General features: G+C 38.6%; 1 protein-coding gene across 4 annotated transcripts in view; it reads right to left on the bottom strand.

The window, feature by feature from the left end:
• MIOS (meiosis regulator for oocyte development) overlaps positions 1 to 14,377 on the bottom strand; it is a 35,212-nt gene that overhangs the window by 17,099 nt on the left and 3,736 nt on the right. For all 4 annotated transcript variants that reach the window (XM_059712398.1, XM_059712397.1, XM_059712396.1 and 1 more), the window contains 3 exons: positions 9,305 to 10,646; positions 8,886 to 8,984; positions 847 to 1,101 (listed from right to left, as the gene is read on the bottom strand). In XM_059712398.1, coding sequence (XP_059568381.1) covers positions 847 to 1,101; positions 8,886 to 8,984; positions 9,305 to 10,598 — 1,648 coding nt within the window. In that variant the 5' untranslated portion in view covers positions 10,599 to 10,646. The remainder of the gene's footprint in view (positions 1 to 846; positions 1,102 to 8,885; positions 8,985 to 9,304; positions 10,647 to 14,377) is intronic.

Raw genomic sequence — 14,377 nt, 5'->3', positions numbered from 1 at the left:
CACGGCTGGTGAGCGCAGCTGCAGTGGCACTAGCCCAGGGGTGGGCAAACTTTTTGACTTGAGGGCCACAATGGGTTCTTAAACTGGACCGGAGGGCCGGAACAAAAGCATGGATGGAGTGTTTGTGTGAACTAATATAAATTCAAAGTAAACATCATTACATAAAAGGGTATGGTCTTTTTTTTTTTTTTTTTTTTTTAGTTTTATTCATTTCAAAAGGGCTGGATCCGGCCAGCGGGCCGTAGTTTGCCCATGGCTGCACTAGCCTCTCCCACCTCTGCTGCAGCGCTACCAAGCGGCAGCAGGCGCAGCGGGGCTGGGATGAATGGGAGCGGTACAACACCAGGCCCAGGCTCGGGCTAGGGCTCCTCCCTGGCTGCCTGCCGTTTCGCACAGTACTACATCCCCCGAGGGGTCCCAGATTGCATGAGAGCACAGGCCAGTCTGAGGGACCCCACCAGTGCACGAATACATGCACTGGGCCTCTAGTATAAAATAAAATACACTCAAATGTTTGCCATAAAAATGCTTGCAAACTAAAGTAGTCCTAATCTCCAAGAAAATACATTTTTAAAATGTACGTGAGCTATTTTTAAAAGAAAAAACTTTGAAAATGGACACATTTGAGCATTTCTTAAGGGACAATTAAGACACATTTTCTTTACAGACTTAAACCAAGACATAAATAAAAGGGAAGAGCTAATATTTATAGATACAGTACTGTGCTAATTTCTTTCAAAAAAATTTACATGAAAATATTAATTGATTAATGTTTTGAAAGTTGTATCTTTTTTTTTTTAAAAAGGAATCTATGAACTGCAAGTACCGTAGAATATAACCCAATACCTTTTTCTGAAGATGCCCCTTCATTCAGGATTTGGATTGCTCGTCGAATATCCAAGTTGAACAATGCCACAGCAGCAGCTCTCTCCCATTCCCCTTCTTGTACCAGGGAGTTCAAAAATGGCCCTACATCTACATCTGTTCCTTTCTTAATCCACCCACAAAGCTGTAAAGCTAAGATTCTTTCTTCATTCAAATTCTGTATATCAGTTTGCTTATCCAATCCACTCCAATTATGTCTGGTGTTTTCCACCACTCCTAAAACGAGAAACATTTTTATATTAATTGCTTTATTATTTATTATTTTTAGTGAATTTAATGAAGTTACATTGATTAATAAAATTACATAGGTTTAAGGTGTTCAATTCTATAATACATTATCTGCACATTGCACTGTGTGTTCAACATGCCATGTCATGTCTCCTTCCAACACCATTTATACCCCCTTTACACCCTCTTTTGCCTCCCCCGCTCCCATTTCCCTCTGTTCATAACCATATTGTTGTCTATTTATGAGGTTTTTTGTGTTGTTTCTTTAACGTATTTTATTGATTTTTTACAGAGAGGAAGGGAGAAGGATAGAGAGTTAGAAACATCGATGACAGAAAAACATCAACCAGCTGCCTCCTGCACACTCCCTACTGGGTATGTGCCCGCAACCAAGGTACATGCCCTTGACCGGAATCAAACCTGGGACCCTTCAGTCCGCAGGCCGACACTCTATCCACTGAGCCAAACTGGTTAGGGCGGTTTTTGTGTTTTTATTCTTCCTTGAAATATATTGTCAGTTTTACAGATAAATATTTCAACATCAGATTTTGAATATTTAATTTCTCAGCCATAATTTGATAGCATAAATATAAAATATGCCACAAAGAAAACATACTTTAAATATTGCTAAGTACAACAGCATCTTGAATTATCAAAAAGAGCTTTTGGAATAAGTCATTGCTTGATAGTCTAAGCTGAGTCACTGCTTCAGGGAAGCCTCCCTGGTCAACTAATGTAAAATAGGGTGCCATCTGCTATTATCTTACTTACCACTGTTTTCTCTATTTCCTTTAGCACTAACATAAGCTCTCCCCTTTTTAAAAAAAATTCATTTTTTAGTCTCTTTTCTTATTAGAACAAGAGCTCCAAAAGAGCAGGCATTTTGTCTGTTTTATTTAAAAGGTATCCCTGGTGCTTGAGTTCCAACAGATGCTCACTATCTATCCCTCCTCCCATGGTTTCTGTCTGTCTCTCTTTCTATGTATATACATATACATATACATATACATATACATATACATATACATATGGAAAAATGAGATCATAAACATCAAAATATTTTGAAAGTGTAAGGTAAGTACTAAAGGTAAAATACGATAAGAATGATTTGAAGTCCTCCTTCCCTTTATTTATTTATTAAATATTTTTTATTTTTTTTTTATAGAGAGGAAGGGAGAGGGATAGAGAGCCAGAAACATCGATCAGCCCCCTCCTGCACACCCCGCACTGGGGATGTGCCCGCAACCAAGGAATCGAACCTGGGACCCTTCAGTCCGCAGGCAGATGCTTTATCCACTGAGCCAAACCGGTCAGGGCCCTCCTTCCCTTTAAATCAGAAGACTTTATATTCTCATTCTCTTTTCATGAGAAATCTAAATAAACTCTTGTAGCATTATTTACATTGCAATCAAGGTTGTTGATCCTATGGTACTTGGTACCAAACAAAGATTAAATAAATGAATAGAAAATCTCAAATTCTTCAATGTTCTAGGAAGTTTTACCACCAAACTTCATGAAGAAGTCCCAAGATGAGTTATTTGTAAAATTTTTAAAATTTAAAAAATAGTTAACTAATACACTTGAAATTACTTATTTTTAACCTTACTATTGGGAACTATTGTCAGTATAGGTCAAGGAGTTAGAGGAAAGAAGACTTCTGAAAAGAGAACTCCTGCCCATTGAAATAAGGAAAGCATTCTGCTCTATTAGCAACCATGATGGAAGTCATTTGAGACAAAAAATCACTTTTAGCTTTAAAAAGTGAAATTTTAAAAACTATGAGAAAACTTTGAATAATTAAATAAAATAAAATAGGTTACTTTTCCAAATTTATATTGTTTAGATAGAATGTAGTCATTAAATTTCAGGTAAAACAAACTGCAGATGTACTAAGGTATTTATTTTCATATTGCCCCTATAAATTTTGGATTAAATGCTGATATTATTTAATAAATAGTAAAATAACAATTTTAAACAGGTGAACAAAAAGCGGCCGTTTATTTTTCAAATGATTTCTCAATTTCTTAGAGTTCTTATTTTACATAACTTTTGTTATGAAATAGAGATCAATATATGTGAATCCAAAAAGTTCACTTCTAGAAGGTGGAAAAGTATGTCATGTATTTTGGCTGCTCAAAGATGTTCTTACTGCTCGATAACTATGCTATAAGTAATTAGGAATATCAAACAAGCAATGTGATATTATTGTGGACTTTTAAGAATATAGTCATATTATGATTTTTAACATGTGTGGATTTAATATCCAGTAAACAAATATGAACTTATTACTGAAAGAAATAAATTTGTATGTGAACTTCTAAAAAATGAATTTCAAATATATGATTTTAACATCTTACTGAAAAAATTAAAATCTAGTTATGCATGTTATGCAATTCTAAGTGATGAAATTCTATCACCCAAATTTGAGATTGCCATATATATGAATAATAGAATCAACATTTTATTGATGGTTGCAAGAGAAACAAGTTCACTTAAACATTAAAAAACATTTTTAAAAATTTTTCAAGCCCTAGACCAGGGGTGGACAAACTTTTTGACTCGAGGGCCACAATGGGTTCTTAAACTGGACCGGAGGGCCGGAACAAAAGCATGGATGGAGTGTTTGTGTGAACTAATATAAATTCAAAGTAAACATCATTACATAAAAGGGTACAGTCTTTTTTTTTTTTTTTTTTTTTTTTTTAGTTTTATTCATTTCAAACAGCCGGATCCGGCCCGCGGGCCGTAGTTTACCCACGGCTGCCCTAGACAGTTTGGCTCAGTGGATAGAGCATCGGCCTGCAGACGGAGGGGTCCCAGGTTCGATTCCGGCCAAGGCTGCATGCCTGGGTTGCAGGCTCGATCCCCCGTCGGGGCATGCAGGAGGCAGCCAATCAATGATTCTCTCTCATCATTGATGTTTCTATCTCTCTCTCCTTCTTCCTTCCTCTCTGAAATCAATAAAGAAATATATTTAAAAAAAGAAAATTTGTTTCAAATACTACACCAGCAATAAGACACTTTGCTATTTGTAGGTATTAATATGTTGCACTTTTACATCTATATAAAAATAAAGAAGTAAAATTATGCAGTATTTTTAAGCACATTTTGTTGTTAAAAACACTAAATCCTAGCTGTTTTACCCTTTCAAGTAATTATGAATAGGTAAGTTCTCTAGATCAGTTTTCATCATGTTGGATGAAAAGCTGACCAAAATTTATTACACAATTTTCTATCTTAAAAGGAAGAAATTATACCTATTGAGAACACTGTAAAAACTGCTCTACAAGACTGTACAAGACATTCCCTCGGAAAATGCATTAGTCATACTTGTTGATTTCAATACTTAGTCCGTCCAATAAACCAGCCTCTTTGATCCTTTGCTTCCTTATCTCCAGTGGTCAAAACCTCCAAGACTTTACCCACTTTCATGGACACTCTCCAAATTGTCCTCCAAAAGTGCCAATTTTTTTTTTTTGTTATCACCCAAGGATATATTTTAATTGATTTGATTTTTAGAAGAGAGGAAAGGGGAGAGAGCAACATCGACTGGGTGCCTCTTGTATGCACCCGGACTGGGTATAAAAGCGCAACTTAGGTATGTGCCCTGATCAGGAAGGAATCAAATCTGTGACCTTCCGGTGCATGGGACAATGCTCCAACAACTGAGCCATCTGGCCAGGGCCAAAAGAGCCATTGTCTAACCACAACCTCAAAGTCTTCTGAAAATCTAATTTCCTATGCTTCAACCTCATACTCTCTTGACCACTCATAGTTTTACAGTCTTTTCCTCCCATTTTCCTCTCTATCCAAGCTAGATTCCAAGGGTCAACAATTGAGTCGTTCTCTTAATTCTCTTGCCACACTGCCCTTTATTCTTTCCTCTGGTAAAACATTTCTCCACAATCTTCCCATGTTTCTCAAGACAACTCTCTCTGCTCTTCTCCCCATCTTCTCTAGACAACCTTCTTGCTCTTTCTCAACAAGCAAACCTACTATATTGAGAAAACAGGAGTCATCAGGTAGCAAAGCCCTCAGCTCTTGTCACTGAACCTTAAACAAACTGTGTACCTTACCCCTTTCCCTCTGGCTAATATGGAGGTGTACATACTCATATCTAAAGCTTTGGATCTCTTTCTCACCCATTCCTAGGAATTTTGCTCTTTACTTCCTTATCTCCTCATCTTCAACCTCTTTCTTTGGTTTTTTCCCATCAGCATTTAAACATACTTAAATTAATCCCATGTTCAAAACAAAAACAAAGCAATACAGAAGTCCTCTTTGACCCCAAATTCACCTGCTGCTACTACTACTACTGTATATATTTTTATCCTCCTTCATTTAGTCAAATTTCTTGAATTATGTAAAATGGATGACTTTACTTCTTCAACCTACTCTAAATTTCTTGCCCCCTGGATATCTCCATCTAACTATCTCGATTCAATTTATTCCTAAATAAAATTCTTACTCTTCTCAAATACACTCTTCCTATGTGATTCCTATATAATTAATGAATACCAGTATTAAACTAGTTTCCTAAGCTAACTATGTGATCTTTTCACTTTTCCTTCTCCTCCATCCCCTTTATCCAATTAATCATTAAATTGTGTCCCAAGCTCTAATTTATCCACATTTCTCTAGCTCCTCTGCCACTAACCTTGGTAAGAACACCATTATATCTTTCCTGATTACTGTGGCTTCTCTGAGGTCCCTACCATCAATCTTGATCCTCTTCAATTCATTCCTCACAGTGACAGCTATAAAACACAATCTAATTGTCACTATTCTTTAAAATATTTCCTTGGTTTCCCCTTGTTACAGGATAAATCTCCCTAAATTATTACCATGAGTTACCCATTGCTTACTTTTCTAATATCCATTCTTTCTTCACTTTCTCTCACACGCTCTGTTCCAGCAATACCTGCATATGCTATGCTCCTTCGCCTTGGGGCTCAGGGATATGGTGCTCCCTGCCTGGACTTTGTCTTTGCCTTTACCTCCTCCAGGAAACCTTCTCAACACCTACAAACAGATCAGGAATCAACACTAATAAAAGAGAAAAATGGTAATTGGCGTACGAGCTACCCTTTTCATTGGCTAATCAGGGCTATATGCAAATTAACTGCCAACTAAGATTGGCAGTTAACTGCCAACAAGATGGCGGTTAATTTGCATATGTAGGCACAATGCAGGGAGGCGAAAGGGAAAGCAGGAAGAAGCCCCCTGCCACTGACAGTGATCAGAAACCCAGGGGGGAGCTAAGAGCTGGGGGGCAGGGCAAAGGCGGCCCTGGGGCCGCCTTTGCCCTGCCCCCCAGCCATGATCGGAGAATCAGGTGCCTTTTCTGCCCTGGCCAGTGATAGCAGGAAGTAGGGGTGGAGCCAGCGATGGGAGCTGGGCACAGTCGAAGCTGGCAGTCCCAGGAGCTAGGGGTCCCTTGCTTGGGCCTAAAGCGAAGCCCACGATCGCGGGGCCGCTGCAGCTGCGGGTCCCCGCTGCCCGGGCCGGACGCCTCAGCCAGAGGCGTCAGGCCTGGGCAAGGGGCCGATCCTGCGATTGGAGGGTGATGGGGGTCAACGCCTGAGGGCTCCCAGTATGTGAGAGGGGGCAGGCTGGGCTGAGGGACACTCCCCCCACACACACACCCAGTGCACGAATTTTGTGCACCGGGCCCCTAGTTCTATATATAATTGTCTGTTCTTCTTCATGTTATAACCGCCTGTTGTAGCTATCTTGTTCAGTATCCATAACTAATATCTTGTTCATAATTATGTCTCCAGTTCCTAGAACAATTCTTAGCACATAGTGAACAACTAATAAATATTTGCTGAATGAGTGAATAAATTTACCTCATATTGTAGTAAGAATTAAAGTAACATGGAGAAAGCAATTGGCATGATGTCTAATTCATAGTAAGCACTAAATATATTTGCCACCAAAGTTTAAATATAGCTGTGTTATAATAAATTTGATTAAATTATGGTGGGCAAGATGGCTCAATGTATAGATTATGTGTTAAGTTATTAACACATAATGGTATTTTATTATTAATACAATGGTATTAGAGATACCATTAGAGAATGGAGTATGGCCAGATAAAAGATTGAAACCTAGGAATGCTATCTTTGACAGTCATTTCTCTATTACTTTTGGGTTGTACAAACAAAAACATATAAGCCAAACCAAACAAAAAGCTGAAGGTCTAGTCTAGCAATGAGGAAATCTTTCCAAAGGTAGTTTTGTTTTTTTAGTTTGGGTAAAGACTACTTGACTTAAATCAAGATACTCAGCTTGTCTCTACTGTACCAAAACCACAGATATTCCACCTTCCCTCTTGCTTTTCCTCAGAGGTAGTTGGGTGGGTTTTCCCTAAACATATCAAAATATAACAAAAACAATAATAAACTTCAGAATAACTGAGGATGCAATGTGGCCTGATCTACTTTTTAGATAAAATACTAAAAATTTTGTAAACTCCATGTTTAATTCTTTGCAGTAGTTCTAAAATCATGAACCTCGGTATTCAGGTTCATTGACAGGAGTAATACAGTATATCTGTCCTTTTACTTATATTAATAAAAAGTAGAAGTTTTAAATTGAAGTCACTCATTTTATTATTTATAATAAAAATTACTTTTTTGGTGGAGAGCTAATGAGAACACCTAAATGAAATAGGTCAAAAAAGTAGTCCACTGCATCTTTATCAATGTGAACTAAAGCAATTTTTTTGAGCTTTTTAATCCTCATCCAAGGACATGCTGGGAGGGAGGGAGGGAGGGAGGGAAGGAGGGAAGGAGGGTGGGAAGGAGGGAGGAAGAGAAAGGGGCATCAATGTGAGAGGAAACGGCAATCGGTTGCCTTCCGTACACTCCTCAACCAGGGATCAAACCCACAACCCAGGCTTGTGGCCTGTCCAGCAATCTAACCTTCCTGGCAACCTCTCAGCACACGTGACAATGCTCAATCACCTGAGCCACTCCAGCTGGACTGAACTAAAGTTGACAGTCCTTTTAAAAATTATAACAGTTTAATCAAAATACTTAACCTACTCTTAAAAATAGCAATTTACTTAGTATTATTTTTATACTATTGAAAGTCATATTAAAATCCAAGTTGGATTTATTACTTCTGCTAACACTCTGACTAAATTATGCGAACTTTTCTAGCAGCTTGAATTAGGCCCAAATGTGATTGCTAACAAAAGCTAGATATGGAATCCTCATTTGGGGAGATGATTGTAGTATAACCTACAATTTAATTTCAATAAAAACATTAAAGAAGTCAGTAGAAAAAAATAGTAAGTTTGGCTCTTTTGTCTTCTTTACTTCATTCTTCAATAGTCTATCAATTTCAATCCTATAGTAATTCACACATTCAATCAGCAAGGACTATTTCAGGTAAGGGTCCTTTAAGTGAGGCCATACTTGGTGTCAATTACATATAGACCTTGCCATTAGATAGCTAAGTGAAAGTAAGCAACAAAATAAAAAGGGGGCTTCTTCAATGAGAAATTTAGTTTTTATAAACGCAAAGTAGTATAATAAAATTCTAACTAACAACCAGGATCCCATAAATCATCTAATGTAATACCTCTAAAAATGGGTCTTCATAAAAAACAATTATGTATTTAAGTCAACAATTTACAAAAATATCTATTCAAAACCCAAAAGAGAAAAAAAAAGTATTTATGTATACTATCCTGAAATACATAAATGGGGAAATATAAAAGCACAAAAATTATGAACATATTGCAGAAAATAGAATTTTCTTACCTAAAGATGATTTTACAATTGATTTAATTCCTGCATAAACCAATGATCCTTTGTTGCCTGGAGATTTCTGGTCCATATCTTCTGTATACTGCTTCATGAGTATTTAAATGCATAGGAAATACTAGTAATAATACATAATAAAATATCTCAAAGCTAAATTTATTTTGATTTGAAGCCAATTCATAATAGGCGTCAGTGCAAGCAAGGTGGTTCTACTCTATTATGGATTTATACTTTCTTCCTCCTACACAATCTGCAAAGCAGTATTTCAAGTTCTACAGTTTAAACGATTTTAGCTTGTAATTTTAGCACTATATAACTTGTATTTGCATATAAAACATTCAGTATATTTATAGACCTTTCAATAAACTTCAACATTTCTACCTGATTCACCTCAAAATTCATAACACAAAGGATATAGTGCAGAGTATACCAGAGAGACTTGAGCTGTGGATCTTCATTTCCAGCTAAAATATGGTTTCTCCACACTTGTTCTGTATCAAGTCCGTACCTTGATAAAGCCCGAAGGCGCATCTTCGTTGCTATATCTTTTTCTAAAGAATTAGCATTTTCTTCTTCTGTACATTCATACAAATGACGACCACAAGCCCACATTAAAGATGTAATTGGGCTCCAGGCAAGAGATATCCTTTCAAAAACAGTGAAGTCAGACATTGTTCGGTTGGGAGTTACAACTATCATTCGATTTTGACTTGTCGGATGCCAAGCAAAGGAAGCAATGTAATTGTCACAAGGTTGCACACTTCTTTCAATTATTGTGGGTTCAGTTTCATCCCCAATGGGAGTGGGTGTGTGTTGCATATCATATAATCTAATAATATTACTATCCCTTGTTAAAGTGGCAAGCAGACCAGTCCTAGTTGGACACCATGCAACTTTTGTTAAGGGTTTTGGCTGCTCAGTCAGAGTCAAAACTGGCTTCTCAAATTTCCTAAGATCCCATATTGCAACCTGACCTTCATAGAAGGAAGCAACACGATCATGGAAGTATGGGTCTACTGTCACCCCCTGAACAGCTTTTGTATTTACAAACATCTTTTGGCTTGTATTCCGAAGGTCAAATATGGCTAGGTTACGATGCATACCAGCAAGGAGAAGTTTCTGGTCCCGTGGAAGCCAACAAAGAGAGAGACAAGCATCATTCTGTCCTAATTCATAAAGTGGTTTTGTTACTAATAATGTTGTTTCAGTTTCACCTGCTGAAAGTCTCACTTTCTCCATGGGGACTATATCAGGAGTATATTTGCTGCAGATATCCCAAATCAGCACTGAAAAATCAGCTCTATGTTTATCTAGACCAGCAGCAAGCCAGTTACTATCCAATGGATTCCATGCAAGAGTATTGCATTGTCGTGCATGTTTTGGAACAAATTCTTTTCCTATCAAATCTCTGAACTTTGAGTTGTGATCTTGACCAAGACTTGTAAGTACAACTCGACCATTTGCTTGTCCAACTGCTAGGAGACATTCAGGATCATAATTGAGATACCAAGCAACACATTTCATATAGGGTGTGTCTGAATTTATTGATAGCAAAGTAGCCGCAGAGTCTTCAGATAAACGTAAAGATCCAGCTTTGAGTTCCGAATTCACAGTAGATTCCACATGATAAAGGCTCAGTTCTGAGTCACACACAACAAATCTATCAACCTGGTGTGGTGCCCACAATATATCAGGTTTGGTACCGCTCATGTTTATTGATGTGCTCAAAGTGTCCAGTCAAGTCCATTCACTGAATATCTGTTTAAAAATGAAAAGTTTAAAATGTTAACAAAATATAATTCTAAGTTGAAAAAACTATTCAGAAAGTCAGGAAATACAGGTACTCTGTTTTTCAATGGATATATATTTCTGCTATCGGCTATGAATCCAAGATAATATTTAATGATAAAAAGTGGGGGGAACTTCCTCCAATAAGATGACTGGTAAAAATCTGAGCACTCCATTCTGGCTTTATTTCCCCCAAGATCAATTATCTTAATTTCACTGTTACTAGTACCTTCAATTTAACCTCAGGGTTAAAATAACTTCAGTGTGGTGAGAAAATTAATACATATCATCTAGTTGAAGGGGGTCACATTTTAAGGAGTTATAAATCATGTTTAGATCAGTACTATCCATTTGTACTTTCTGCAATGATAGAAATGTTCTAAGTCTGCACTGTTCAATATGGTAGCTACTAGCTACATGTGAGCCACTGAGCCTAAGAAATATGACTAGTAAATACTTTAAATTTTATTTAATTTTAATTAATCTATATATATAAAAGCCTAAGCAACCGGTCGACCGGCCAGTAACTATGACGTGCACTGACCACTATGGGGCAGACGCTCAACGCAGGAGCAGAAACCATAGGCATGGAAACATGGAACAGACTGATGAATCTCAGAAAGGAAGGGGGAGGGGGGAGGGCAGGGAGAGATTAAACAAAGATCTTATAAATTATGTATATTAAAGGCTGAGTGCGCCAATTCATGCACCAGTGTGGTCCCTAGGCCTGGCCTGCGAGGATCGGGCCAAAACTGGCTCTCTAATGTTCCCCAAGGGATCCCAGATTGTGAGAGGGCACAAGCCAGACCGAGGGACCCCACTGGTGCACAAATCTGTGCACCAGGCCTCTGGTTTTAATATAAATGGCCACCATAATGCAGATTTAAAGTGCAATGCCACTAGTAACACACAGGTCTCTTCCTCAACTTTCAACAAGAAGCAGCCCTACTGCAGAATGAACACTGGAATGTATTGAATAGAACTGAGTTCTATTCCTAGCTCTAACATATGTATATTAGCTACTAGGGGCCCGGTGTACGAAATTCGTACACTGGGTGTGTGTGGGGGGGGGGGGGAGGTGTCCCTCAGCCCAGCCTGCCCCCTCTCACATACTGGGAGCCCTCAGGCATTGACCCCCATCACCCTCCAATCGCAGGATCGGCCCCTTGCCCAGGCCTGACGCCTCTGGCTGAGGCGTCCGGCCCGGGCAGCGGGGACCCGCAGCTGCAGCGGCCCCACGATCGTGGGCTTTGCTTTTGGCCCAGGCAAGGGACCCCTAGCTCCTGGGACTGCCAGCTTCGACCGTGCCCAGCTCCCATCGCTGGCTCCACCCCTACTTCCTGCTATCACTGGCCAGGGCGGAAAAGGCACCTGATTCTCCGATCATGGATGGGGGGCAGGGCAAAGGTGGCCCCAGGGCCGCCTTTGCCCTGCCCCCCAGCTCTTAGCTCCCCCCTGGGTTTCTGATCACTGTCAGTGGCAGGGGGCTTCTTCCTGCTTTCCCTTTTGCCTCCCGGCATTGTGCCTACATATGCAAATTAACCGCCATCTTGTTGGCAGTTAACTGCCAATCTTAGTTGGCAGTTAATTTGCATATAGCCCTGATTAGCCAATGAAAAGGGTAGCTCGTACGCCAATTACCATTTTTCTCTTTTATTAGTGTTGATACAATATAAGAGTTGGTTTAGATTAGGGTTTCTCAAACTTCAGTCATTCATGTACCACCTATGTGGTTATTTAATAGTTTTCTTTAAATTGGCACATTTTAAAATCTAAAAATTTATTTTAACCTCATCATAAGGTTCATGAATTATAGGTATGATATTGCTAAGTATATTTTTCCTAACATACATTAAAAACAAACACATAACTATTCAAAATACTTGACTGGCCCTAGCAAGTGTTGCTCAGTGGTTTGGGCATCGTCTGTGCACCAGCAACTGCAGGTTCAATTCTTGGTCACGGGCACATGTCCGGGTTGTGGCTCAATTCTTGACAGAGGGCATGCAGGAGGCAGCCAATCAATGTTGTGCTCTCACACCAATGTTTCTTTCTTTCTTTCTTTCTCTCTTCTCTCTCTCTCTTTCTTTTTCTCTCTCTCTCTCTCTCTCTTCCTCCCTCCCTCCTCCTCTAAAATTCAATAAACTATTCTCTTTTTATCTTTTAATATATTTTTATTGATTTCAGAGAGAAAGGAAGAGGTAGAGATAGAAACATCAATGATGACAGAGAATCATTGATCAGCTGCCTCCTGCAGGCCCCCTCCTGGGGACCGAGCCCACAACCCAGGCATGTGCCCTTGACCGGAATCGAACCCGGAGCCCTTCAGTCCGCAGGCTGACGCTCTGTCCACCGAGCAAACTGGCTAGGGCTAAACTATTCTTAAAAAATTAAAAAATACTTGACTATGTTTTACCTAAAATCATCCTGTTTATGACCAGTAGTACACAAATTGCACTTTGGGAAACTGAATTAAGTAATCACTAGAGGTATTTTCAGTTTTCATTTCTATAAACTTTATCAAAATGAGATTTTTAAAAAGATATTCTAGTATCTTAAGCACAAACTAAAAATAGCTATGTTAAAATAATAGCTTAGTAATAAAAGCTACTTAAAATATAAATGTCTGTTTCTAACCAAATCTGGCTAGAGCAAATTATAGTTTGGATTAAAAATGAAGAAAGATACTTACAATCTTCATGACAATTGGTATCTTTACATTCATGTCAGTTCTTAAAGGGTGAAGCTACGGTTCATTCATATCTCTAGATATAGAGCCTGGCACAGACTCCTAATAAAGATATAATAAATAAATTCAACTCAAACATACTTGCTTTACTTTTTGATCTTGTAAAAAGTTTGTCAGAAATTGTCAGTCTAGAATTTCAACAGACTCAAAATTTAGATGACTGGGAAAAAAATTTTTGAGAATTTGTATGTTGGCTTATTTCCTTCCTTAACAGATTTGAAGCCCAAGATCAATCATTTCAATTACATTCCTGTCGGCATCCTCTATTTCTTCACTTCTGTGCCAGTGTGAGTTTGCCTTCAACCCTAGACCAACCCAATTATTACTGTCCTCTTTCCTCCACTCAGCTGCTGAGTGCCAAAGTTCTGCAGACTGACCCCAAGAAATTAAGGTATACAACAATGTCTAACTTGTGGTGTTGGTTCAGCACTTGTTTTATTCACCTTTCTTCTCTGGCTTTCATGAAATTCATCTTCATACAGTATCACAGTGATCTTTTAAAAATACAAACCTAAGCAGGTTATCCAACCCCTGCTTAAAACCCTATAATGGTTTCTAAATGCTTTTACTAGAACTCCAAATATTCAATATAATTTTAAAAACCCCACATGCTTTGACCTCTATCTATTGCTCCGGCCTCAATGTACACCATGCTCTTTGAATGTTCTAGCTAAATGGTCTTTCTAGAATGTAAACAGCCCCTCCATCCATATATACATACATATATATATATATATATATATATATATATATATATATATATATATATATATTTTATTGATTTCAGAGAGGGAGAGGGAGAGAGAAACATCAATGATGAGAGAGAATCACGGATCCGCTGCCTCCTACACACCGCCTACTGGGGATCAAGCCTGCAACCCGGGCATGTGCCCTGATCGGGAATTGAACAGTGACCTCAACCACTGAGCCACGCCGGCCAGGTAAGCCCCTC

This window comes from Myotis daubentonii, chromosome 10 (assembly GCF_963259705.1).
Source record: "Myotis daubentonii chromosome 10, mMyoDau2.1, whole genome shotgun sequence".
Classification (NCBI taxonomy): domain Eukaryota; kingdom Metazoa; phylum Chordata; class Mammalia; order Chiroptera; family Vespertilionidae; genus Myotis; species Myotis daubentonii.
This window is presented reverse-complemented; position numbering and strand designations above follow the sequence as displayed.